Source organism: Strix uralensis, chromosome Z (genome assembly GCF_047716275.1).
Source record: "Strix uralensis isolate ZFMK-TIS-50842 chromosome Z, bStrUra1, whole genome shotgun sequence".
In the NCBI taxonomy this organism is placed as follows: Eukaryota; Metazoa; Chordata; class Aves; order Strigiformes; family Strigidae; genus Strix; species Strix uralensis.
The window spans coordinates 100,079,071-100,106,186 of NC_134012.1; the positions used below are offsets into that span (position 1 = coordinate 100,079,071).

General features: G+C 45.2%; 1 protein-coding gene across 1 annotated transcript; it reads left to right on the plus strand.

Annotated features, from left to right (window-relative positions):
- Positions 1-1,388: 1,388 nt before the first annotated feature.
- On the plus strand, positions 1,389-21,819 carry SKA1 (spindle and kinetochore associated complex subunit 1). Its single transcript, XM_074855801.1, has 7 exons — positions 1,389-1,496; positions 2,369-2,472; positions 3,377-3,501; positions 4,204-4,295; positions 8,384-8,521; positions 14,898-15,067; positions 21,253-21,819. The coding sequence occupies exons 2-7, from the start codon at positions 2,370-2,372 to the stop codon at positions 21,399-21,401; spliced, it is 777 nt and encodes a 258-aa protein (XP_074711902.1). The 5' UTR covers positions 1,389-1,496; position 2,369; the 3' UTR covers positions 21,402-21,819.
- Positions 21,820-27,116: the final 5,297 nt, after the last annotated feature.

Below are 27,116 nucleotides of genomic sequence, written 5' to 3' on the forward strand. Positions count from 1 at the left end.
TTCTACCAACTTTTTCCAAGTGAGGGGGTCACCCCCAAACTTGCTCTAATGTTTTAATACACAAGCCAAGGGAGAGCACTTAAGGATTCCCCCTTCAGTAGCCTGTCCAGGTCCCATTTTACAAAGTTCAAAATTACCACTAATATCCAAACAAAATCCAGACTCTGGGCATCCCCATAGTAGCGTACGGATTACACAATTCTGCACTATGAGTTCCAATACCAATACAACAATGTGTACTTAATTCAGATGCAACTTAGTTGTAAGCAGCCAATACTTATGACCAGTGTCATTAATCTCCCAGATAGCTGTCACGGAAACACCCGACTAAGGAATCGGAAGGCTTCCACGAAAATACTCCGGTGCGTGCTGGAGTCCTCACAATTCCTCTGGTCTGTCAAGACTCCAGAGAGTTGATCCCACCTGCGTCACCAAATCCTGTTACCAAAAATCATAACCAAGAAAACTCTCCAAACCAAGTGACAGTTTAGAAAGCCGACATGGGTTTACCGCAGCGCTGGGTGCATGGGGGATTTCTCCTCCTCACATGCACACCAGGGGACAAAAGCACACTCATTATATACATTTCCAAGAAGTAGTCACCTATTTCCAGGAAATTAAATGCACATTAATACATTGTGCAAGCATACTGAAACCGGGCAAGGGTCTCTGGAGGTCGTTTTGAGGTACAGACCTTCGCTCAGGTTGCCCACGTACGGTAACTCCCGGTTTGGATTGGCACGCAGCCTCACTTATCTTGACTGTAAAAAGTTTATACAAAGTTATAAATATACATAAATATGCATATAAATATAAAGTTATATATATAAACATACATATGTCATTTATGTACTAACTCTATTAAGTCTGTGGGATCAGATGCTCAATGAGGTGCCCCTGAGCCTCTCCCAGGCCTGTGTTACCTAAACACAGATATTCTACCCATCAACCACCCAAAACTAAACAACAATTAGTGAGATATATGTGTTTTTCACCACCTCAGCTGCAAATCCCTTGAGCGCGTTTACAATCCTCCACACCAACCTTCCGTTGTGCTCCCACAGAGACACACCGGTATGTATATGCTGAAAGATGACTTGAGGGCTTTGTTTTCTGCTGAATGCTGAAATAAACTGAATTTCTAGAACTAATTAATAAACGCTGTGAGGGGGTTTATTTAGTTGGTGACAGCCCAATTCGGGGGGGGGGGGGGGGAGGGAGGGGAGGGGAGGGGAGGGGAGGGGAGGGGAGGGGAGGGGGCAACTTCCCCTCAGCACCGCCTCTTCCCGCCTTTCCCGGCAGCGGCCTCGCTGGCGCCTCCCGCGCATGCGCTGCGCAGCCGCCTGCGCTCTTCAAGGGCCGCCCGGGCGCGGTGGGTTTGAATCGGCGGCACCGCTGAGGGGCTGGCGGGGATCACCGGGAGCCGCTACGGATCACCGGGAGCCGATACTTCCCGCCTCACCACTCCCAGCGAACTGCCTCCGGTCATCGCTGCGGTGAGAGCGGGGCGGAGGGGGAGGAAATACTGTGTCAGGGCGTGAGGTAAAAGGGCGGGCGGGTGGGCGCGCGCGCCGCCGCGGGTTGTAACTGTTTCTCTGTGGAAATCGGTAAATCTCTAGCAGCTGTTCCAGCAAGCGGGGTAGCTCGTAGTATTTTAAAGCAAAGAGCTTCGCTGTCGGGTGTGAGGTAACCATCAGAGGGAGCCGTGCGAGCGCTGTAAACACAAGGGCCCGCCGGGCAGGAGCGTTAAATGGAGGTTTGTTCCAGGGCGATTGGGGAAGATGCGTTGCAGCAACGTTTTCTTAGCAATTACTTTCTGTAAGAGTGTTAATCAGTATACTTACATAAGGGTTACTGATATATAATACTACTTTTTGTGCCTCCACAGTCTGCTAGAAAGCAAATGCACATTTTCTTTTAATTACTGCTCTTTTTTTAAAAAAAAAACAACCTCAACTCTTTAAATATTGATCATCTCATGGAATCTCCCTGAGAGCGCCTTACAGAACTACTTTATATAAACCAGGTATTTCTTGTTTATTGTAGTAAATTAACAACTCCTTTAGTAGTGAACACTTTAATATAATAAAGACAACCAGTTTCATGAGGAATTGTTGCACTGATTACATTGTGTTTATCTCGAGAGTTCAGGGAAATTGCTTTGTTTTGTCTAATTTCAGTCATTTTGTGCTGCCTCTTCTGCTTTCAGTCTAGTAAAATAAAAGGTAGTTCTTAAATTTGTTGCTTCCTTTAAGTTGCCTTTGCTTCTTTGACAGATCAGGGTCCTTTTTAAAATTCTGCTCGTGTGCCTAGTGTTTGCAACTTAGGTCTTTCTTAAATCACCACATTCTTTTTTATTTCCCTCCAGTATGATAATGGCAGAAATGGTGTCCTCAGACCTGCAAGATTTAGCTTTTCACATCAACATGAAGATTTCAAATGTTAAAAGGACTCTTCAGTTAAGAAATGCAGGTAAAAGAAATCACGAGTGGGGTTTGGTTTGCACCTCCTTGCAGAAAATGGGGATGCTGTAATGAGGCAAGGAGTGTAACATGAAATGGAAAACAAGTAAAATATAGAGAACTACAACAAAGTGAGCAAGAATGGCAAAATGGGAGCCTTATCAGGGAATTAGGTGCCAAGCAGAGAATATGGGTGAAGTGAAAATATGTTCCACTGAGGGACTTGAAGGCTGGTGGTTAATGTACCCTATATTCTATATACTTGGTGAGGAAAGCTCCAAATAGAAGAAAAAACATTTTGGTAAGTATGTTAAGCCTAATTACAAAAATGTGCAAAGGTGTAGATGGAGGTTTACACAGGTGTCTTGTCCTTGCATCCCAGGAGTGCCTGTCTGCGATGCAAAACAGGCCGTGGGGTAACAAACTTATTTAAACCGACGTCCTGAAATCGCTCTGAATGTTTTAGATTCTTCTCCTTTCCTAAGCACAAATAGAGGTTACACAGGATGGTTGGGAGGGTCATCTAGGCTAACCTCCTGTTTGATGAGGAACTATAACCCTAAACAGAGGGAGATCGTGAAGGAGAACAGGGCACTGCCGCAGCCAAGCGGGTGCAAAAACCAGGCTGTGTTTAAGACCTGTGTCTGCGACCTTAGTGGGTACAGTTTAGTGCTTTCCAGCTAAGCTTTCTCACGCTGGAGGGAGGCCTCTATTCCTACAGCAGCTCTGAATTCTGTTGGCTGTATGGAGTAGGAGGTTGGCAGTTTGACTAGCGAATACTGCTGCTTCTCCTGGGAAGATGTGGTGGTTGAGGAGCATAATTATCTGAAAATCACTGCTTGTGGAGAGGAGGGAAATGGGATTTTGGTTTTGTGTTGGAGGTTTTTTTTGGCTTAATGTTCTCCCTTTGACAGGTGAAGAACCATCCCTCAAATCCGTGCTCTGTGAAATAAAGCACGAGGTACTTCTTGTGAATGATCTCCTGAATAAAATGGAAATGGAAGTTAAGCATCACAAAGAACTGAAGGATTTGCTAAAAGTAATCTTTTTTTCCTGTTCATAAAATACTGAAAGATTCAAAGAAATCACTGATAAGTGCGTAGTTGTTCTTTTCTAGATCCTAAGCGATATGTTTGGATGCATGAGGCCGCTTACAAGCGGAACTGGGACTTGGAACAGGCTTACTGATAGTTTATTAAGCAGCTCTCCAGCATAGTGAGCATTAAGCCTTGAAAAATAACATTTTTATACATTGCAAGCATGGCTTTATCACAATAGATACTGTGATCTAAAGAGCAGTTCTATTTTTACATCCTTGCAATAGCTATGAAAGTGATTTAATTAGAATATTTATCTGTTGTTTCGGTGTGTGTTTGCAGTGCCTTCACGTGTCAAGTCTTTTGTGAAAGGGCTCTTTGGGGTCTGGGGAGGAGTTTCCTGCAGTACGCCGTCACCACCATCACCTTTCCCCTGCCCAAACCTGCTAGAGTATATTGTTAAAGATTTGCTACTTGCCCACTCAGATTTCTTTGATGCCCTGACACAGAGAGGCTCATGTTTTCTTGCTCTTATATTTTGTTTTTGTGAGCTTTACTATTTGCTCTTGGGAAAGGGAGAGAGCAAAGAACACCTCTTAATAAAGCTAAAAATTATTTTAGCATCGCCCTACTGGTAAGCTAATTTTTACTTGCTTGACGTTAATAGTTTCAGATTTCTGATGAAGTCTAAACATTAATTTTAGGAGCTCCAGAAGTCTGCTGAGAGAGATGAAAGCGAAGCACGGCACCTCAGTGAAAACATTCCTCCCCATCTGCCTAAACCAACACAGAGCTGGTATGTGGTACATGGGCACAGAGACACCACCCTGCTCCCAGCAGCGTCCAGCTGCAGCCCTACACAGCTCCACTCCTTTTACTGTATATTAACTCTGAATTTCTGTGAGCTGAGGTTGTTACATGTATTAATTCTGGAGTTTGCTTTTGACTGCTCGCTTCTGTGAGCACCCTAACAAACGCTGCAGGTAAAACCTATAAAATACCATGTTGTTCAGATGGAAGCTTCCAGTGGCAGGTGTGACATTATTGCAGAAAGCCAGGTCTTTGATAAATCTGAGTGTTCCTTTAGAATTGCAAACACACCGATTTGATAGCTGCGGTGCTTAAGGATCGAAGGGTGGGTTAGTGAGCCAAATGCTGGCTCACTAGGACTGAAGTTAAACACTGCCCTTCCAAATATCATTGTTCTTTTAAAAAAAAAAAAATCCTCTAACTCAATCATCTTTCTGTGGCGATTTGACTTATGGTTGTGATATTTTTATTCTCATTTCCCTGTAGCAGCCTGGCATTTAATTTAGGTAGCAGTGACATCCACCTGCCTTTGAGGGCTGAGAAGCTGTTCAGAATAAAGTAGTAGGAACAAGTATGTGAAACAACGGGCTATTACTCAGAAGGCTTTGAAGACATTATAATTCTGATGAGGTTTCTCAGAGTGGCCAGCTCTTTCTCTGGCTTGTTGGAATTACTTTTTAATTTTGAGTGATGTTAGTGTATGCCAGAAGGGGATCTCCTCTACAGTCTAACATCTAGAGATCCCAGGACGTGTTTCCACCTTTGTAGCTTGTCAGAAGGCAACATATCAGTCTCTTTGAATTCAGTATTTCCAATATGTGCCCTGAATCTATCAGCTTTACCTGGTCTTGCTCTTAATGACAGACAAGCCTCAGGCTGAAAACATTACAGGCATATTCCAGCAAAGTAAAAGGTTAGGGATGTGGAAATAAGATTGCAGAAGAGAAAAATGAACTGTAATTTTAGATAAGTGTGTAGCAATATTCTCATCTGCGTAGGTACTGCTTGTATTGCAACTTGGGCTAGTCTTAGCTGATAATTTGTGCAGAATGATGACTTGTGTAGAAGCTTTTTTTTCTGGATGCGACCCTTTAGACACAAACCCTCAGTTTAGGAAACAGCCTCCTAAAATATGTTGCCATGTCTTCCTTTTCAATTTCCTTTTCAAGCTAGACGTTGCTTTTTTTGTGTGTGCGTATGAAAGAATGGAAGTTCTTTAGAAATTATCACAGTGGCTCTGCCTTCCTGTCATAACTTTCTTAATTTAGGAAAACCCTTTGTCTTAAGTTTGTTGGCTCCTGGAAATTGTTTAGATGCAAATGAGGCCTGTTTAATGATTGTATCACCTCTGATATCAAACAGGTTCTTTGGGATGTTGGTTTCCCTTCCAATCTTGTCCTGCTTTTGATCAAGAAGTTAATTGTGATACGGCTTTAGCCAGTCCTTCCCTTTCTAGAGAGAGCCACACATGTAAAACTAGGTGTTTTTCTAATAATTTTCTACAGATTGTGCTCTGCCAGCCCACAGCTGCTGTCTTGTCGGTGTCAGTTTGTGGTGTTGGTTTTTCCAGAGGAATAACACATTATATGTTAATACTGTCTGTTGAAGCACACTTTCTCCTTTTGTCCCCATGTTGGAACTTCCTGGTGTCCACTGTGTTGTGCAGCAGAGGATCAAAGTGCAAGACGGACCATAATTAGTCAGAATCCATCTGTGACACTGGAAACAGGTCTTCAGTCCTCTTCCCTAAACCCTCCTCTGTTAGCCTTCTCCACTTTTGTTCCTCTACATCCCAAAATGCTTGGGAAGCTGAGTGCTAATTGTCTGTTGAGTGACTGTCATGAGATAAGTACTGCAGAAAGCAGAGTGTGCACCTGAACGCTGGTGCGACAGGACTTCACATCTCAGCACTAGCGTGGCCAGCAGGGACAGGGAAGGGATCTTACCCCTGGACTCGGCACTGGTGAGGCCGCCCCTTGATGAGTGGGTTCAGTTTTGGGCCCCTCACTCCAAAAAGGCCATTGAATGACTCAAGCGTGTCCAGAGAAGGGCAACGGAGCTGGTGCAGGGTCTGGAGCACAGGTCTGATGGGGAGCGGCTGAGGGAACTGGGGGGGTTTAGTGTGGAGAAGAGGAGGCTGAGGGGAGACCTCCTGGCCCTCTCCAACTCCCTGAAAGGAGGGTGCAGAGAGGGGGGATGAGCCTCTTGAGCCAAGGAACAAGCACCAGGACAAGAGGGAATGGCCTCAAGCTGCGCCAGGGCAGGGTCAGACTGGCTCTTAGGAAGGATTTCTTTGCAGAAGGGGTTGTTGGGCGTTGGAATGGGCTGCCCAGGGCAGGGGGGGAGTCCCCATCCCTGGAGGGGTTGAAGAGTCGGGTTGACCCAGCGCTGAGGGATCTGGTGGAGTTGGGAACGGTCAGTGTGAGGTTCATGGTTGGACTGGAGGAGCTTCAAGGGCTTTTCCAACCAAGATGATTTTGTGATTCTGTGAAAACGCCCACACAGAAGAATTGAACAATTCGTGGCTTTAAGCTAATGTTTCTCTCCTGGGTTCTTGGTCTTGATGTTCTTATTTACTGGAGGATTATCACTGAAATAAAAAGTGGGCTCAATGTATCTTAAGCCCTTTGTATTCCTGGGGTTTACTGAGCCATTTCTCACTACGTCAAAGCCAGATTTTGAAGCTTTGGTTCTTTTCTTTTCATGGTCCAGGCCAGCAGCAATCACCGCAGCAAGGCAGTGGGCAGGAGCGCAAATCAGAAGTACCTGGGGTGGGGAAGCATCTAGAGAGATAAGAGGTTTGTTGTAGTGAGGAAGAGGAGGATGGCAGGACTGGAGTGTACGGGAGGAGTGAAGTTTAAAATGCAAACTCACTGCTCTCAATCCTTGTGTTTATCCTTCTATTCCAAACCCACCTCCAACACCATCAAAAATCCACACCCTTCCCTTTCCCTCTTCCTTGCTGACATTTGGTGCTGGGATTAGTTTTGTGCTGGGCCTCACATTAGTTTTTTAGATGTTTCCACCTGGATTAGCTTCACTGTTGGTGTCCTGGATTTCAGAAGGGCTCTGCATTGTGGCGTGGCAGGGAGCAGAGCTTCCCCTGTCGCTGCGTCACGGACCAAGACAGTTGGGGAGGCTGCAGCCACCTTCCCTGAAAAATGAGCCACTGGCTTTGGGGGTGACACATCAAGTGACGCATCAGATCCCAGCCCTCAGGCCGCCCACTGATGTAGGGCCCCGCACCAAGCAACAATCTTTTCTTGTGGGGAGGTTAGATCAAAGCAGAGGGTGGGTTCTTTGTGACAGGTCAGCTCCGTACCGCTTTAGTTATTTCTGTTGCACATCTCAGCCCGATAATGTCCTTGTAGTCAGATGCTGGTGAATTTGGCCAAGTGCATCCTCTTTGCTGTCCTCCTACTGCTGAGTAGGAGAGCAGCTAGGTGGGTGACTGGCAGATAACTCATGGCTTGAGGCTCTGTAGCTGAGTGTTTGGAGGAAGGGTGAAGTTATAAAAATAACACTAATAATCACTCAAAGCAGGAAATTCCTCAGGTTTTGGGATCTTGCCTAAAAAGGAAAAAAAAAAAAATCCCAGCTTGCTGGTTGATGTTGAATTTCTTCTGCTTCAAAAGATTAATGGATGAGTCAAGCTTCCCAAGATTTGAACTTTTTTCAAAGAGCTGTGAAGTATTTCAAATCTGCCTGTTAGGCTGCAGCTCTGGGCTGTGGTTCATCAGATAAAAAGCAAGGCCTCGTGTTGCGCGAGATGTAACGGGATGTTGAATTCTTAACGGCTCGGTGCTGCGTTTGGACTGCTTCCAATTCACCTGCTAGCAGCCTCTCTTAGCAGAGAAATGAGGAGCTGTAATGAAGTCAGCTACAGTAGGCAATTTGAAATGGAATTGGCCTTCTTTATTTATTTATCTATCCTGAAAGATGGCAAATTGTGTTGATCCAGCCTAACAGACGGGTTGGAACGTAAGTCTGTGAGTAAGCAGGCTCAATAATGTAACGGTGTTCTCCTTACTACTTATCTGCTACTTATAAATTTAATATTCATTCATTTTACAGCGTTGCTGGGCTAACTGTGAAATGTGAAGAACAAACAGAAGTTGTAGAACCCAAACCTGCGAAGAAACCTACAAAAGAGTCAAGACTTATTAAAGAAGCATCCTTAATAACTGCAGAAGAATTTGAAAGTCTTCCTGCGTAAGTAAATAATGGCTTTTCCGAGCCCCTGTTGTGCCAGGTTGGGGGGAAAATGTAGGTTTGGGAAAGGAAGCTCTTGCAGAACTGAGACTGACAGCGATGTTTTGAAACTTTAAATGTTCCACAGGGTGAAACATCATGAGATGATAGCTCCAAATAGTTTATATCTGCTACTGGCAAACCTGAAAATGAACTGAATAGAGCTAATCGGGTTCTTTTTTATGTATCTGTTGGGAAGATCAGAACTAATCAGTTAAACCCCAAACCTCTTATCTCAAAAGTCACTTTAATTGTATGAACAGAAATATATTGGCTAATTAGATGGGTTCTCTTCTTGTTTTGAGAACTGGCATTTAAAAAAAAAAAAAAGCCATCATCTCATAAGATAAAAGCTATGGTTACACTTAAAAGGAAAACTAATTCTAAATGCTGGTTTTATTTCACCCAACTATTGGTTTCTGAAAACTTCAAGTCTTGACTTATCTGTTTTGAGACAGGAAAAGAAATCAGACTTGTTAAAAGCAAAAAAAAAAACCAAACCACCGCCCACTGAAATATCCCAAATTTCTGGAATAGAAAGCTGTGGGGTTTTGTCCCCTGCCATCAGGACCTGATTAATAGATGTCCTTGTCTGAAGCCTGTCATGTAGGAATAACTTGTCTTAAATGACATTTTGGGGACAAGGACAAATATTTCTGTAAAGAGGAGAAAATGTTCTTGATGCCTAGTGCTGAATTGTTATCCGAACTCTAGATTCAGTGTGTTCCCTGACAACACTTGTTTCACTAAGATTTTTTTTTTTATTATTATTTGAAAGCCTCAAGTAAAACACATTCATCTTTCCTATAGCTTTCAAAATTTTCAGGTGAACAACATTCGTTTTCTTCTCCCAAATTGCTCAAGGAGCCTGATTGTCAAGCTAATGACTCTTTTAGTTACTTCTTAAAAGTGTGTGCACCTGATATTTTTATTCTGCAGATCACTAGCATTTGGTGGATTTACTGCCTTCAGTACTTCTCCTGTTAAAATTTTGGAAAGTTAAAGCTGGAGCATGCGAGTTTTTGGTCTTTATCTCTGCTAAGACAAGAGAAGTAAACCTAGACCATTCCAGCTGCCTGTTTTAACCTCCAGTTAAAGCTCTCATCTTCCCCGATAGCCCCTTAAAGTGTTGCATTATCCTTGAGAGTGGAAGGTTTTTCCACTGCTGTTCATGGCTGGCTGGATTCTCTTATATTCATTGCTGGTTTATAAAAAGGTTGTGTCTTAGACTGTGCTTGTGGGGCTATAGAAATATTTTTATTGAGATGAGAAAAGCATGTTTGTTCCGTGGAGGAAGACTTACACAAATTTAAATAGCTCTATCAATCTTCCAGGTTGTTTTTTTTCCTGTTGCCTGGCAGTGTTGTAATACAAGATTGGCGGAGGCTGCAAAGCTTGTGATTTCACATGCTATTGAACCGAGTCAAAGCAGCAAATGTTTGTGACCCAGATTTTCTCAGGCTTAACGTATTCTCTTAGAAGAATGAGAATTAGGTTCATGTCCCAGTTCTCTAGGTCCACGCTGGTTCTGATGTGGGATCCCTTTATACCTGCTGGCAATAGTAACGAGGGAAAGGACTGTGTTTGGATGCAGCTCTGCTCCTGGAGCTGCCTGGCTCTGCTAATACAGGACTGTGCCTATCCTAAGCTTGTCTGAGGGACTTAATAAAGCACAACTGTGGATACGCATCGCGTATGTGTCTAAATCCCACACCAGCTGGGTACGGTGGGTTTTGCATCTGAGAGTCTCACTCCTCTCTCCCTTCTTACTGCAGCTGTGGCAGCCTGTAACTGAAAAATTTAGGTGGTTTCACCTGCTTTGTGCTGGGCGTGGAGGAGAATCTGTCCCTAACACCGTTGGGGCACAAAAAGGGATATATAGTCTTCCTATTTTTTTTTTTTTTTTTTTAGAACTCTGCAGCAGGTTTTTAACAAAGGTACGTGCTGTGTTAAGGTGCAGATACGGAGCACCTTGATCAAATAGAACGCTCTTGTGCAGTTAAACTTGCAAATTATCTTAGTCTTCAAATCCATTGCGAAAAGACCATTTTTTGGAGGAAGAAGGAAGAAATTGCACAGTAGATGTCTTGGTTAACTTTGAATTCAAAGCAAAAGAAAATGCTTGCTTTATCCTGTCTCTAGAATTCTTGCCGCTTAAGATATTTTTAGAATCTGCACGTTCATTATAACTCTAAAGTCTCAGAAGATGGTAACTTGGAGGGGAATAGATGTTTCTTTTATCCTAAAGGTTTTTGAGGGAGCAGGAGAGATTTATCACGTATAGACCACTGGAAAAGAGATAAATTGATGTTTTCTCTGAAGAACACAGCACTGTGCTTTGGTTTTCACACCTATGGAAAAAAAATTTTGGAAAGGGCTTTTGTGGATTAAAAAAAGAAATTGGGTCACTCATTTATTTAAAAAAAATAGTTCTGAATGTTTTTGCTTTTGGTGTAGTGAAGCAGATTTTAAAGTTATTTTAAATCTAAATTAAATGGATTACTTTGGAACTTCTCAAATTTGTATTTTTATATTAGTGTATGTATGGAGTGGAATAAATGTCAGCATTTATGGGTTTGCTGGCCATGGCTGGGTAGAAACATGAGAAGACTGTGGAACAGCTGAAGGTTTTATGATCCTTATGGTTATGCACTGAAGAAAAATTCTGGTGAGTTTTGACAGAATTTAGTTTCAGATTAAGGCGCCTATGTTTCAGTGTCTGTGACACGGGTGTCTCCACGCTCACCGTGTGCCCCCACTCCCGCTCTTGTTGCTGAACACCTGGTTAGCGCAGTCGGCTGGCACGACCCGGACTGGGAGCCCAGGGACTCGTAACGGTTCTGTGATCCCCTCGGGTTAAATTAAGGTGAAACGACACCAAACGACAGGTTAAAATGTTTTGCTTGCAGTAGAAAATAATTTAAACTTGGAAAAGGATAATAGGCAATGGGGTCTCTTATAAATCTGTAAGAAAGAAAAGAAAGGAAAGAAAAATAAAGGAGAGAAAGAGAGTCAAAGAATCTGGATCACCACCCCTGGATCCAGCGTTGTCTCAGGTCCGATAATCTTGGGTGGTGGGTGCACACCCAGCAAAGTTTTCTGTCACCTTTTAAGCTCATCTTATGAGCTGATTTGCATACTAGACGAGGAGGGGCAGGGATTCCACCAACTCATTTGCATGAGAGATGAGGAAAAGGTGGAGCAGGGGTTCTGTGCATGAGTTGAGGGGGAATGGGGTGCATTAACCCTTTTGATCAACTGAGTTGGTGGTCACAATCTCCCCCCACCACCTTTACCTTTTTCTCAGGTTTTGTTCCTTGGGCCATTATAGCTCCATCCGGTGTTGGTTGTTTATCTCTCTTATCAATCTCTCTTATCAATCTCTTCTTCAAGGCTATAGTTGTAAATTAAAGTGTAGGCCTTAAGCTGAACACTTGGCTTTACTCGGTCTACGTCTCCTTCCTTCAAGGCTTGTCTAAGGAATTTGGTTGTACAACTGCAGGGGAGCGGAGCCGTGCACCCTTCGATACACCCTGCGCTTCCCTGGGCAGATAATTCATCCCTTAGACTGACCACAAAGGGCACAACTTGTCCTTGAGGTTTTCTGTGTCGATGAATGTTTGAGGCCTGAACTCCTTCAGTTCTTTGCATTGGCAAAACCAGAAAACATCCCTGGTGCCTCGCTGCTCGTGGCGTGTTTCAGTTGCCTGCGCAGAGCTGTCTGGTGCCATTGCAGATGCCTCAGCGAGTACTGGCAGGTCTTTAGTTACTGAATTTTCTGTAAATGCCAGCATATCTGCTAGCCCCTTGTGAGCATCTTGGATGCCTGAGGGCCTCTTGGAGACCGCTTGTACTTTGGTTTATGCAAATGAATCCTGTTTTTCTGTTTCTGCTTTGTTCTCTCGGCTTTATTAAGTGTCTTCACTGTATGTCAGCTGGTAACGGGAGCATAGAAAATCAAACATGGCTATTTGATACCTCTGGCCTTAGTCTTCATTGCTCTGCACATTCCCTCTGACTTTAAGTCAGGTAAAGGAGGCAGATAGAGCAATAAATAGCAGTTAATGCGTTCTGCCCTTGGGCCACAACAACCCCCAGCAGCGCTATGGGCTGGGGGAGAAGTGGCTGGAGAGCTGCCAGTCAGAGAGGGACCTGGGGGGGGTGATTGCCAGCTGGCTGAACAGGAGCCAGCAGTGTGCCCAGGTGGCCAAGCAGGCCAATGGCATCCTGGCTTGTATCAGCACTAGCGTGGCCAGCAGGGACAGGGAAGGGATCTTACCCCTGGACTTGGCACTGGTGAGGCCGCACCTCAATGACTGTGTTCAGTTTTGGGCCCCTCCCTCCAAAAAGGCCATTGAATGACTCGAGCGTGTCCAGAGAAGGGCAACGGAGCTGGTGCAGGGTCTGGAGCACAGGTGTGATGGGGAGCGGCTGAGGGAACTGGGGGGGTTTAGTGTGGAGAAGAGGAGGCTGAGGGGAGACCTCATGGCCCTCTGCAACTCCCTGAAAGGAGGGTGCAGAGAGGGGGGAGGAGTCTCTTGAGCCAAGGAACAAGCACCAGGACAAGAGGGAATGGCCTCAAGCTGCGCCAGGGCAGGGTCAGACTGGCTCTTAGGAAGGATTTCTTTGCAGAAGGGGCTGTTGGGCGTTGGAATGGGCTGCCCAGGGCAGGGGGGGAGTCCCCATCCCTGGAGGGGTTGAAGAGTCGGGTTGACCCAGCGCTGAGGGATCTGGTGGAGTTGGGAACGGTCAGTGTGAGGTTCATGGTTGGACTGGAGGATCCTCAAGGGCTTTTCCAACCCAAATGATTCTGTGACACAGGCAAAGCCCTTCTGCACTTGTAGCCTGTGTTACTTGTTTACACTGACCGTGACTGCATTTCAAGGGGTGGTCATGCTGCTTTTATTTGAAAAGATGTGATGTGTGCAAAGCAGAGTGGTTTTTATAAAAATGGCTGCACCTCCGCCTTTGAATCTGGATTAAGCAAAGTATCAATGAAGTTGAAAACTGGCTGCAAATAACTTGGTGGCAATTTTATCTGAAATTAGAGCGATTGCTTTGAATTCCGGAGGTTTTTACACACCCTGTGCAGACAGGTCCCCCAGCAGAGCTTGCCTATTGTTAAAATCTACAGCAAGCACTTATTTTTAGTTGGCAGCTGTAGAATGCCTGCCCACATTCTGGTTTGGAATATTGAATTTGTAATCGATTGCACTTTAAATTTTTTGTACTTTTTCCAAAGATTGAGTTTTTCTCTTTGGATTAAAATGAGGGAAGAATTTCCTGTTCATTGATATTTTCAAGCTTATTGTCCTACAGCTTTTAGCCGTACTAACCTCAAGAACCCCCTTCATTCCTAAAAATGTAACATTTTTTTCTCAATTCCACACAGCTGCAACCAAACACAACCCGCCAGGTTTAACCTGTGATCACCCTTCAGTGATAATTCAGGATAATTCCAGTTGGAAGATTGCCCTGGCTTTTACTGCAATGTTTTCTGAGCTTTTGTTTTGTTTTTAGCTTACTGCTTGTCATACAAGTTTTGGATTTCTTTTTTGTGTAACAGCTTCTCAATTTGTAGCACATTTCCTTTTCTTTGAATGCATGCCTTTACATCTATAAATACTGGGTAGCCTTACTTGCAAGTATTCCAGTGTTCTAATATTTCCGCATCACTTTGTTTTTATCTTCTGTGCTTCCTGTACCTCCAGGCTGTTATCAACAGATCTTATTATTTTAGTACTAGCTTTATGAAATCCTCTGAAAGTTCAGTAGCAGATGTTGGTAGTGCAGAGCTGTGTATGTAGAGCTCAGTAGGCTGCACAATAAAATATAAGAAACAACACAAACCTGTTTTTTCTTCAAAAGAACCAAAGGAATGGCTGTAAGATCAAGCACAGGTTATTTATGATTATAATAAGAACTAAATTGCACTCTTTTAGGCAGAAACATTTCATTTCAGTTTTGGCTCGTGCTCTGTTTTCTGCAAAGCTGCTAGGTTTTTCTGCATTTGTAGTTTGTGGTATGCAATAAAAGCAACTTCTATTCCATTTTGGAAGGCTCTTTACAGTTTAAGCACTGGATTCTTTTTTACTTCTTAATTTAGCTTTCTAATGTTTTTTTGTCTTTCTGGTTTAGGTTTTATCATGGCTTCTTCACCTTCAAGATGATTAAACCACCAAGGAAATGAACAAAATTAACTACACCTTTATTTATTAACACAAAGCAGAAGAAACAGCTTCTAACTAGGAATAGCGTGTTCAATTAAGGCTGAAAGAGAAGAATAAACACGGAACTTTGTGACTTTCTGGTTACTGATTTTTATTTTTATTTGTAGGTATATGAAAGGTCGTTTAACATGTGATCAGATTAATGCAGTGGTTAAAGGTATAAACAAGGCTGTGGCAGACAAGTACAAGATCCTGCATCAGCCTTTGAAATCTATGAAACCAGCAGCGAGGAAACTCTACCACAGGTTCCTGGAGGAAGAAACTGCGGAAACAAAAGGTATTTTATTTTTTTCCTTTGTTAGTACTAAACTCATAGCACTTGGATATGGCAGCACAAGTATAAAAATACTGGACAAAATATTGAATGACTAATGACAGCATGTGCTTTTCGTGTTATAGTGTAACTTACAGCCTTTTATTCTCAGAAAATAGTCCGTTGAGGCACTCTGGTAGTTGGTGGAATGGTCTAACCTGTGGGAGTCTTTAAAACCATCAGTCCTGAAAAATTTTAGAAAACCTGCTATTGCTTATTCTCAGACAGAGAGGAGGGGGAGAAAAAAAAAAAGATCAGTAGACTTAGCAGGGCTTTCCCTCCCTTTCCAGCGTGGGGTGCCACAGTCTAAATCAGATTTGGACCTGAAAAATTCCTGCTACGGGGACGAACAGTGCTTTAGCAGTCTGGAGCGATGAAAGGTCTGGTTCTCCCTTGATCTAAGGGAAGGAGAACAGAAATGAGATTCATCTCCAGATCAAATTCTAGGCCGTAAGGAAAATAAATATCTTATTACTACACAGAACTGGGTAGTCAGTATAAAACCCCATCACCTCTTCTGGATAAAGTCATAGAAAGTAGCAACAAGGGTTATTGTTGTGACTGAAGAGTTTTTCCCATAACTGATTTGGTTACTTTTTATATGTTATTCACTGAAAATGTGACTTTCATGGCGTGTTTTAGCAAAAAATTTGAGGGCACAAAGATTTAATTTGAAATCACTACAAGTTCTGGAAGCTCCTAGTTTGATAACCAAATGGTATAAACTGTGTTTTCAGTTTTAAAGTTAGAATGGACATGAGCTATTTAAAAATTTGTTCTAAAGTTGGGAAATCTGACTAATCAGCCACTGCAGAGACAGGGCTGTCTGATAACCATAAGTTTTCTCCTCCTAAAAGCATAGGGGGAGTGAAAATGCACCAAAATGTCCGTGTCCCAATTTAAAAGCAAGTTGTACTTACAGGTTAGTTTTCCCAAAGATATGTGGCACAGTAAATCTCTAGTATTAAAATCTCCTTTTTGACATTCCTTTGGAGAACAAGTATGTAATTATTCCTGGAGGGGTGTACTGCACGTATCAAGCTTGGTGATGTCCTTGGAATGTCCTCATATTTCCAAGTTGAGGCATAAAGCGTAGAGCAAACTCTCTCCCGTCTCAGAGCGAGCTCTTTTTTCTGACAACACCTTGGCACCTGCCTCTTTAATTTTTTTTGCCCTGGACAGAATGTAAGAATATTCTGCCTTAAGCACATTCCCTGGGTACTCAGGAGTTCACCTTATGACAAACTAGAACTTTTTCTTCCTTCCTTTGGATTTGTCACTGATCAAGGTGCGCTCAATATTTAAGGTGTGGTGACAATGTCACTAACTTCTAGATGCTAAATGCCCTCTTCTGTAGGGAAGGAATTCTGATATGATGGACATGCCTGGCACTTTATTTGGAGACCTATAGGATAAACAAGTTGTAAAGGACTTTAATGAAAAGGTGTACAGCTAGACTGCTTCACGGGACTAACTTCTGATTTGGGCTCGGATAGTTTTGGTTTTTTCTAGACAAGTTCACAGAATCATCTCGGTTGGAAAAGACCTTGAAGATCCTCCAGTCCAACCGTTAACCTCACGCTGACCGTTCTCAACTCCACCAGATCTCTCAGCGCTGGGTCAACCTGGAACTTCTGCTTCAGTCTAACAACGACTCATTTTAATCTGGGATTTCTTAAAATACCTGCTTCATCACTTTTAATTCGCAGGGGGTTTTTTGATTTAACTGTGTGCTGGGTTTATGTGGTGGGGTTTTGGTAGCAAGGGAGGGAGCTACAGCAGTGGCCCCTGTGAGAAGCAGCTTGAAGCTCCCCCAGCTCCAAGGCAGACCCACCTCTGGCCAAGGCCAATCAGTGATGGTGGTGAGCCTCTGTGATAATGTATTTAAGAAGGGAAACCTGAGAGAGGTTGGGAGGACTTTGAGGAGGAGTTAGGAGAAGGACGCCTCTGTGAACACCAAGGTCAGTGGGAGGAAGAGGGGGAGATGCACCAGAGCATGGAGCCCCCCTGTACCCTGTGGTGAGAGGGCAGGGCCCCCCCCATCACCCATGGGGGTCACTGGAGAAGCAGAGATTCGCCTGTGGGGGACCCCCGGGACTCTGTGGGGAGAAGCAGCCCCTGCTGTTGTAGTTCAGCGCTGGGAGGTGCAACACGTGGGGGTGACCCATGGCGGAGCATCTCGGGAAGAATCATCCCGTGGGGAGGACTCACGGCGGAAAGAGTTTGTGGGGGACTGTCTGCTGTGAGAGGGACGTGACGTGGAGCAGGGGGAGGAATGCAGAAGAGTGCTTCCCCCCAGCCTTGGAGGAAGGAACAGCAGCACTGACTGCACCCCCCTCCCCTGGGGTAGGAGGTAGAGATATTGGGGACAAAACTGAGTCCCAGAAGAAGGGAGGGGTGGGGGGAGGTGGTTTTAAGCTGTTGTAATGCTTCTCACTGTCTCATTCTGTCTGTGAAGTGTCGTTATCGTTAGTGTTTTGAATTAGTGATGTTCTCTTTCTTCCCCTAACGAGTTTGTCTTTTGCCCATGACCATAATGGGTGAGTCACACACACACACACCCCCCCCATCCTTATCTCCATCCCTGAGCCTTTGGATTCATTTTTCTCCTTCCCAGTGCTGAGGGGGAAGGGAGGAGTGAACTGCTCGTGGCTCTCAGCTACCCTCTGGGCTCAAACCACGTCCTCAGGATGATAGTCAAGAGTTTGAGCCCATGGCTATAGAAGAGGCATTAAACACTAGAAGGGCCCTGATCATGGCAGCCTCTGCTGCAGTAAAGGAGCCATTCTAGCAACTTGAGAAATCTACAGCTACTCGGAGATAATTTTGTCCCAGAAAGTTGGTTTTCGAAGTCTGAAAAATGGAGGCTTTTAATTTCTTCAGGTACCTGTGAGTCTTTTATTTTCTTGTTTGTGTTGGAAAGTGCAGTTAGGAAACTAGGACATTCAGCGTATGAGAGCGTGTGTGTATGTGGTAGATTTGTTTTGTTTTGTTTTTGTTTGTTGTGACTAATCATCTAGAAAGTCTGGAGAAAAGGTCTGGCAGGCTGTCAGACAGTTCTTGTCTGGCCAGCACAAAATGATTAAATGTCTTTATCCATTGCATTTTTTAGGGTAAGGTTGTGCATTCATTGATTTGTTTGCTTAAATTTCTACCGTGAGTGTGTCTCTGCTTAGAATTCCCACAGTTTCTCAGCCTGGGCTGATTGCCAGCTGACCTCTTCCTCTGATTTCAAGATGAGAAAAAGATGCTGCCTGGTTTATCAGGGTAACCTTCCAGCCAGTGAGGTAACTTTTAGTTTAGCAAGTTATTTAGTGCATGGATCTGTTTCCAACCAAACCAACCACCCTTTATCCAGTTCTGGTTTCTTAACAAAAAAGATCTGAATGTTGCTGCCCTGAATTCTGGATAAATAGAGGAAGAAATCTTGTTCTGCACAGATTTAGGACTTTCTGATGCTCCCCCAGATATAACAGACTGCAAAACCCTATTTCTGCCCTATTACTGGAAACTGCGAATGGTCTCTCTCCAACTGTAGTTATATTTTAAGCAGTCAGACAGGTTTTTTTCTTTTTCTAGTAAATAAATTTTCCACTTCTTGTCTGTACGCGAATTCAGCAGCGTTGCGAGCTCTGAGATTCCAGAGTAGTTCCCAGGTGGGGAAAGACCTCCAGCTTTTGACAGTTACTGTCCCTGGAAGATTCTACTGCTTATTAGACATCGGTGTCACCAACTCTCAAAATAGCCCAGTCTGTGAGAAAACATGATCTGTTATTCTTCAGCCCTGGCTAAGCACTATTTTGGGGAACAGTATGCTTATAAACAGCACTCTGGGACCTTGTTTCTAATGGCCATCACATCCTTGGATGCTCCCCTGGAGTGGAGCGTGTGTCCTGTTAGATCACACTGAAGATAAAATTTGAAGATTTTTACAGAATTTTACAGATTTTTACAAGTAAATAAAAGCTTTTCTGGCAGCTTTGGCTTTCCAGCTAGCATCAGCTGCTTTCTCAGTTAAACTAGAAGGACTATCCAAGAATTTAATAGAAAGAAGAGAAGCTCCATCTTGTCAAAGATGACACTGCCTCTGCCTTACTCTAAGGGTAAAAGGAGGAGGGAGAATTCTGTCCTCTTTTTCCAAGCTAGAACATCCCTAGCCTTGCGACTTCTTTCTCATAAGACGTGGGAGCATGACACTCCAGAAGAATATTATTTCTACTTCCTCTCCTTAAAGGTAATTGGACATTTCTTTCTTATACCTTAATTAACATGTTCCTGGTTTCAGATCGCTTTTCTTTCTTACAGCTCTGTGAAGATGCGTGGTTAAAACCTTATGCCATGTTACAGGAAGTATTAAATGTACAGTCATTCTACTAGATCTATAATTATCTCCTATCTGAGCAGTCTATAGAGACTGAATATGAAATCACAGCTTGGGAATACAGCTACGGAGCACTTAAAATAACTCCTTCCTTCCTCGTGTCTGCTACCGGCTTGTATCAGCAATAGCATGGCCAGCAGGGACAGGGAAGGGATCTTACCCCTGGACTCAGCACTGGTGAGGCCGCCCCTCGATGAGTGGGTTCAGTTTTGGGCCCTTCACTCCAAAAAGGCCATTGAATGACTCGAGCGTGTCCAGAGAAGGGCAACGGAGCTGGTGCAGGGTCTGGAGCACAGGTGTGATGGGGAGCGGCTGAGGGAACTGGGGGGGTTTAGTGTGGAGAAGAGGAGGCTGAGGGGAGACCTCATGGCCCTCTCCAACTGCCTGAAAGGAGGGTGCAGAGAGGGGGGATGAGTCTCTTGAGCCAAGGAACCAGCGCCAGGACAAGAGGGAATGGCCTCAAGCTGCACCAGGGCAGGGTCAGACTGGCTCTTAGGAAGTATTTCTTTGCAGAAGGGGTTGTTGGGCGTTGGAATGGGCTGCCCAGGGCAGGGGGGGAGTCCCCATCCCTGGAGGGGTTGAAGAGTCGGGTTGACCCAGCGCTGAGGGATCTGGTGGAGTTGGGAACGGTCAGAGTGAGGTTCATGGCTGGACTGGAGGAGCTTCAAGGTCCTTTTCCAACTGAGATGATTCTGTGATACTATTGGCTTGTGGTGACTTTCTCTTGGCATTTTGTCACAGGTATTTGAAACACTTTCGACTCCAGTGAAGGCCTTGGTTTCTTAGAAACACTTGATAATGAGAATTTCCTTTTAGAAGTAGTTAATCAACTGCAAGAAGGGATGGGCTGCCAGCTCCAACGCAGGACCTTCCTACGTCGTTTTCTGAGAGACACGGGGAGGATGCTGTTCCAAGTGGTTAATCTTTTTCTTGCATTTTCTTAATTAGTGAAGAATTATTCTTTTCTGTATCTGATGGAAGTCAAGGGAATGGTGGGCTGCATAGCTCTGGGGTATGCAAGGCTCCATCCTTTTGTTTGCAAAAGGCCAATTCCAGAACTCGAGTGCCTGCTGCCAGTCCAACAGCTTATTTCAGGCACTGCAAAACAATTACTTAGGATTCAAATTATGCTGCTACTCAGCTGTGTTCTGTGATTGAACCACTGAAGCATGATGCCTTTCCTCCATAAAGCTGTGCTACTATCTTTAAGCAGACCCTGAGCATCTCTCTGGTTTTGCTCAGGTCAGTGTTGCTAAGAGCAGAACACCTATGTGTGGAAGGACACATGGAAGGACATTTTGTGGGAGGAAGAACGTTCTTCCTCAAAGGGAAGTTGACTGTTAGGCACCAAGACTTGTCAAGGTGTGCTGTGAGGTGATTTTTCTACTAGCCACATCTTCTGGCACTCCTGTGGAATGTCTCATGTCTGGCCCTGGATGGTTTTGGGACTGCTACAGACTTTATATAGTGGTAGAGGAGCATGGGGGGCGGGGTGAGAGATGTTAGTAGATAGCGCTGAGAACGGACGGAGCTCGTTGAATGGTGCCTGAGGACAATGCAGGGCAGTTGAACTTCATGGGGAAGCTGGTAATTCTTCTTTCAGGTGACAAATTTGAAAAATAAAACAAAATTCCTGAGGTAGTATGAGGCCGTCCTACCGCTGATTGTGTTTTTTCCTCAGTGTGTGGAATGGTGAAGAAGTTGTATTGTTACTTGTGAGATGTTAATTGTATCCTGCAACTTTGCTGCTTCTCTATTTGTTTTCCAGGTACTTTTTTTGTTGTGGAAGCTGATATTGGTGAGTTCACCCAACTGAAAGTGGACAAGCGCTTCCACGCCATCCTCACTGTCCTACGTCACTGCCACAGAGTGAGAGAAATTCGGGGCGTGGGCCGTGTCCGTTATGTCATCTGCTAATGAGGTTTCCACCGAGCCTCACCCAGCTCCTCGCTTCTCCCAGCAACTGGGAAATTTGGAAATTGCTGGACTTCCAGCATTGCTTTCCCCCGCTGATAATGAAGTGGGTAATTAGGCAAAACGGTGGTGATTTCACCCATTCTTTAAAGCTCCATGAATGTAAAAAAACAGCTTAGTTTTTCCTCGCCCTGGTGCATTGCCCTGGTGGACCCACCCTGCTCTCGCTCCATGGGGCTGAGAGCAAATAATCTGGCAGCCGAATGCCGGGTGCTTTGGGGCTGGGAGGTGCCATGGCAACATCTCTGGCAGGAGCTGGTTGGGTATGAATGAATAAATTAAAATTTAAACAGCCTGTGCTGCGGAGAGCGAGCCCAGGCCTGGGACCTGTGGTTTATTAATAAAGTATAAAAGCAGCGAAGGGGTGTCTCTGTGGTGGTGGGTGCCTGGGGCTGGGCTGGCTCTAGGGCTCCTCCATCCCTGCCTGGCCCCTGGGCTGCTCATCCCTCCCTCCTGGAGGGGTTTTAAAGGTTTTGAGATACTTTGGCTGCTCCATCACCCGCAGTGATGTGCTCATGGGGCTTCTTCCTGCTTTGGCCTGGGCTGAGCTCTCTTTGTCAATCACTTATATGAGATTCTCAATGTTTCCCACTAGCAAATTGTCATAAATGCCTTGAAGTTATTAACATTTTGTGCTGTGATGTGAACCAGGAGGGCTTTGGTTGTAATTATGCCTTAATCTTAACGTCTGGCGTGGTTCCTAAGCATGGATTAGTATTATTATCCCTATTGTACAGAAGGAAAATGAGTCTTTAGGGCCTTATCTTACTTCCGTGAGCTGAAGGTGGAGATGGCAAAGTGCTTCATTCCTGGCCACCACCTCTCCACGCTCCCCCCAGCTCTCACCTTACAAATCCCTTTCTAAGGAGCGATGCCTTTTGCTCGTTGACTTGCTGAGCTCCGTGCTAAACCCACTCGGCTTCATCTTTGCCCCTCTGACTTCGGAATTCTCAATCTTTTCTCCCTTAACAGAAAGAAACCTCTCCTAATATCCAGCTTAATTCCAGTCATGGCTGAGAAAAACCTCTTGTCCTTGTGCCTGGCCTTGGGATGTGCTTAGTCCAAGCTCTCACCCTGCATTTTGCCCTCTTTAAGCCAATCCCACTCTCCTTCCCTGTCCCAGCATCTCCTCAGCTGGCGATGCTGCTGCCAGAAACTGCCAGGAATCTGCCTTTCCCACTCTGCTCCACAAGGTTTGGTGACACCATTCTAGGGCCAAACATTACAGCCTCAACTCCTGCTCACAGACACCAGGCTGAAAGCATTGAATCTCCCACCAGCATCCTTCTGTTAGCAACGGTTTGCAGCTTTTTATTGGGGTCTTTATCTAAGCACAGGGGCTGTGCATTTTCTGTGATTCTGGGGTTTTCTCCATGTTGGGACACTTCTGGTTGTGGTTGTCTGTGCCCAGAAGCAGGGAAGAAATAGGAAACAGGGAAGAAATGGGAAACTTCACTGTCTCCATGGCTCCCCACATCCAAATCCCCTGAAGATTCTGTTCAGGAATCCCGTGCAGGAGCCATTCCCCATGGGAAGCCACGTGTGTCCATGTTTCTCCCACCTGCACATCAGCTTTACTCCCCTGTGTGTTATTTTTCAGCCCTGTGACCATATTATTTATTAATCCTGGGAAGCTCACCTGAAAACGGAGAGCGTAGGAGAGATGCTCTACAAAATAGTATTAGAAAAAGCAGAAAATGCTGCAAAACACCCTTTTGTTCCAAGGTGGAAGCACGCTGTGTGGGGGTGGTGGGGAATACAAAGCTGCTGTGGGCTTTGCAGAGCTGACTTTTGGAGCAGATCAAGATTAAAATGCAGGTTTTTGAAGGCTTTGCTCAGCCCGCTGCTGCGATGGTAGCGCAGGTTTTTTGATACCAGTTTCAATATTTCATCTGCCTTTGGTTGGGATATTTTCATCCTGTCAAAGCTTTTTGGCAGTGCAGGGAGAAGCCGGGCTGTGTGAAAGTGGCTGGGGAAGATGTTTCCTATTTTTTCCAACTCTACAAAACACCATTTCAAGGCCCAAAGAGCACAGAGGGAGGTGACAGAGGGACCTCAAGCTGGCTTGAGCAGCACCTCTTATACTTTGCTTTCTCCTGGTTTGATCCCTGATCATCTAACCCTGCTGCGGGGTGATACAAAAGTTCTACCAAACTTCCCACCAGTGAGGGAATGAGCTGAAACATCGGTTCCTCTTGGCACCCACGTCTGGGGGACGATGCCTGGAAGGGGACGCGGGTGGTGGCGGCAGCGCTGGCTGCCTGTCACAACCCAGACTGGGAGCCCAGAGAGTCACAACGGTTCTGTGATCCCCTTGGGTTAAATTAAGGTGAAACAACACCAAACGACCGGTTAAAATGTTTCACTTGTGGTAGAAAATAATTTAAACTTGGAAAAGGATAATAAGCAATGGGGTGTGTTCTAAATCTATAAGAAGGAGAGGGGAGAGGGGGAAGGAAAGGGAAGGAGGGGGAAGGGGAGGACTGGGGAGGAAAGGATCCAGATCACCACCCCTGGATCCAGCGTTGTCTCAGGTCCATTAATCTTGGGTGGTGGGTGCACACCCAGCAAAGTTTCCGTCACCTTTTAAATTCATCTTATAAGCTGATCAGCATACTTAAGGGTTGGGTTTTTTTTCTCAGTTCCCAGAATTTTGCTGACTTCCTGCTTGAGCAATCATCCTGCTCCTAGGGCAGAAATGCTCACCTCTTACCAGTTCTTGTCACCTCTTCAGTGGTGAAGGATCGAAGTCATTAGCAAGGCCTGCATGGTGTCTGGCTTGCACAGCAGAGCCACAAAGTATCAGGCTTAAACAATAGAGCCAGTGATCAGCCATCCTTGTGCTTGAGGGGAAACGTTTGGTTTCACTCAGTCTGTGTCTCCCCCTTTGAGGTTTATCCAAGGAGTTTGACGATACAACTGCGAGGAAGTGGGGACGTGCACCCTTCGATACATTCTGCGCTTCCTTGGGTGACGTTCCGTAGACTAATCCAAAGACCACAGCTTGTCCTCGAGGTTTTCTGTGTCGATGAATGTTTGAGGTATTAACTCCTTCAGTTCCTTACACTGCGAAGGGGGTTTCTTGCAAAGGTGCTTCAGAAATGGTGACTCATAACTTTCATTCCTGTTTTCTGAACTCCGAGACAGGCAAGCGAATCCCCAACAACCAAGTCTCCAGCTCAACCAGTTCATTTTCTTAACTGGCCTGATGGGGCGCAATGTTGCACCAAACTTCACCCAGCTCCAGCCACTGAAGGCTCTTTCTTGCTCAGTGCGGCCACCAAATCCTCCGTGTTCTGACTCAAAAGCATGTCCTGGGCTTCCAGGCCCTTGGCCCCTCTGGTTTTCTGGCTCCTACACGTGCTCACAGCAGCCATCCAAAATCTGGTCTGTGTTTTCAAGCGACTTCTCCATTCTAAAGCCATGATTGTTTTGCTCTGGCTCTTCTTGCTGGGCCTAATACCACTTGAAGGGCTCAATTAGCTGAATTAGCTTGATTAATGGCAGAGCCCAGGCACAAAACTCCTCAGCCCGTTCCAGTCATCTTGCTCATGGGAGTATTCATAGACTTTTATTGGTTTATTTTATATATTGTAGAGAGGTTGGTGCTGGTCTCTTCTCACAGGTGATTAGTGACAGAACAAGAGGGAACGGCTTTAAACTGCAACAGGGGAGGTTCAGACTGGACATGAGGAAAAAATGTTCCCCAGAAAGAGTGGTCAGAGAGTGGAATAGGCTGCCCAGGGAGGGGGTGGAGTCCCCACCCCTGGATGTGTTTAAGGGTCGTTTGGATGAGCTGTTGGGGGATGTGGTGTAGGGGAGAACTTTGTAGAGTCGGGCTGAGGGTTGGACTCGATGATCCCAAGGGTCTTTTCCAACCTGAAGGATTCTGTGATCCTGGACCACGCCTGGGTTTGGGGCTCAAGCCCCATCTGCACATCTCCAGCGATGGCTGGGCCTTGCCAGACTTGTCCAGCACCATATGGTGGAGGAGAAGGGCTGGTGGGGAAGAGCAAGCTCACAGCTCTGTCATCATTAGCACCTCGTCGGCAGCCAAATTCTCCCACTGTCACGACCCTGAGTGGGAGCCCAGGGATTTGTAAAGTTTCTGTGATCCCTTCTGGTTAAATTAAGGTGAAACGACACCAAATGATGGTTAAAATGTTTTACTTGCAGTAGAAAATAATTTAAACTTGGGAAAGGAAAATAACCAATGAGGTCTCTTATAAATCTATAAGGAAGAAAAGAAAGGAAAGAAAAGAAAATAAAGGAGAAAAAGAGAGTCAAAGAAATCCAGATCACCACCCCTGTATCCAGCGTTGTCTCAGGTCTAGTAATCTTGGGTGGTGGGTGCACACCCAGCAAAGTTTTCTGTCGCCTTTTTAAGTTCATCTTATAAGCTGATTTGCATATTAGACGAGGAGGGGCAGAGATTCCATGAACTCATTTGCATGAAAGACAAGGAAAAGGTGGAGCAGGGGTTCTGTGCATGTGTTGAGGGGGAATGGGGTTCACCAACCCCCTTGTCCAATCAGTCAGTGGTCGTGCTTGCCTCTCACTAGTTTAGCAAGGCCTGCATGGTGTCAGGCTTAGACATTAAAGCCACAAAGTATCGGGCTTAAACAATAGAGCTAGTGATTAGTGGTCCTTGTGCTTGATGAGAAACATTTGGCTTCACTCAGTCCACGTTTCCCCCCTTTGAGGTTTATCTCAGGAGTTTGATGATACAACTGCAAGGGAGTGGGGGGTGCATCCTTCCATACACTCCCGCTTCCTTGGGTGACCTTCCTTAGACTAATCCAAAGGCCACAGCTTGTCCTTGAGGTTTTCTGTGTCGATGAATGTTTGAGGTATTAACTCCTTGAGTTCCTCACAGCTAGTTACCTGGAGCCTGCGATGCTGGGTGGCTTCCCGCATCCCGGCCTCGGGTTGGTGACACGCTGAAACCTGGAGTGTTGCAGCTGGTGTGTGATAACGCGGGTGCTGTCAGAGGGAAGGTTTAAGCAATCTTGGGCTAAACGAGTGTCTTAGGAGCGATTCTTCCCCAAACAGCCGTGCTGCCATCATAAACATATCAGATGCTGGGTATTTTGCATCTTCTCATCATGGGGTGGAAGAAAGGAGCTCTGCGTCGCTGCCAACATCACCCTGCTGAACTCCCAGCTGGGAACCTCTAGAAAAGGCACAGTAGTATTAATTAAAAGCTCGTTTCCCAAACTACCGTGGGCATTATCTTAAATGTCCTCCCTATGCGACATCCAGATGTTGTTCCCAGCCAAACTGTGTTGGGCCGTGAGATTTCTCTGGAGGGCGGTTATTGTCAGCATCAGCTCCTCAACCCCTTTGTGTTCACAGCTTTGGGGTGTTTGGGGTTGAGTTGTAAATTCAAGTTGAGCCCCTCTTAAAAGGCTGACTCAGCTAAATGCTGCTCGGCTTCAGCATGTCGTGGGATCTGAGAGGTTGGGAGGTTGCACAGTTTGCATCACTTCCAAAACACCTTTTTAAGCTTAAAAACACTATTTACAATTAGAATAGAATCACAGAATCATCTTGGTTGGAAAAGCCCTTGAAGATCCTCCAGTCCAACCATGAACCTCACACTGACCGTTCCCAACTCCACCAGATCCCTCAGCGCTGGGTCAGCCCGACTCTTCAACC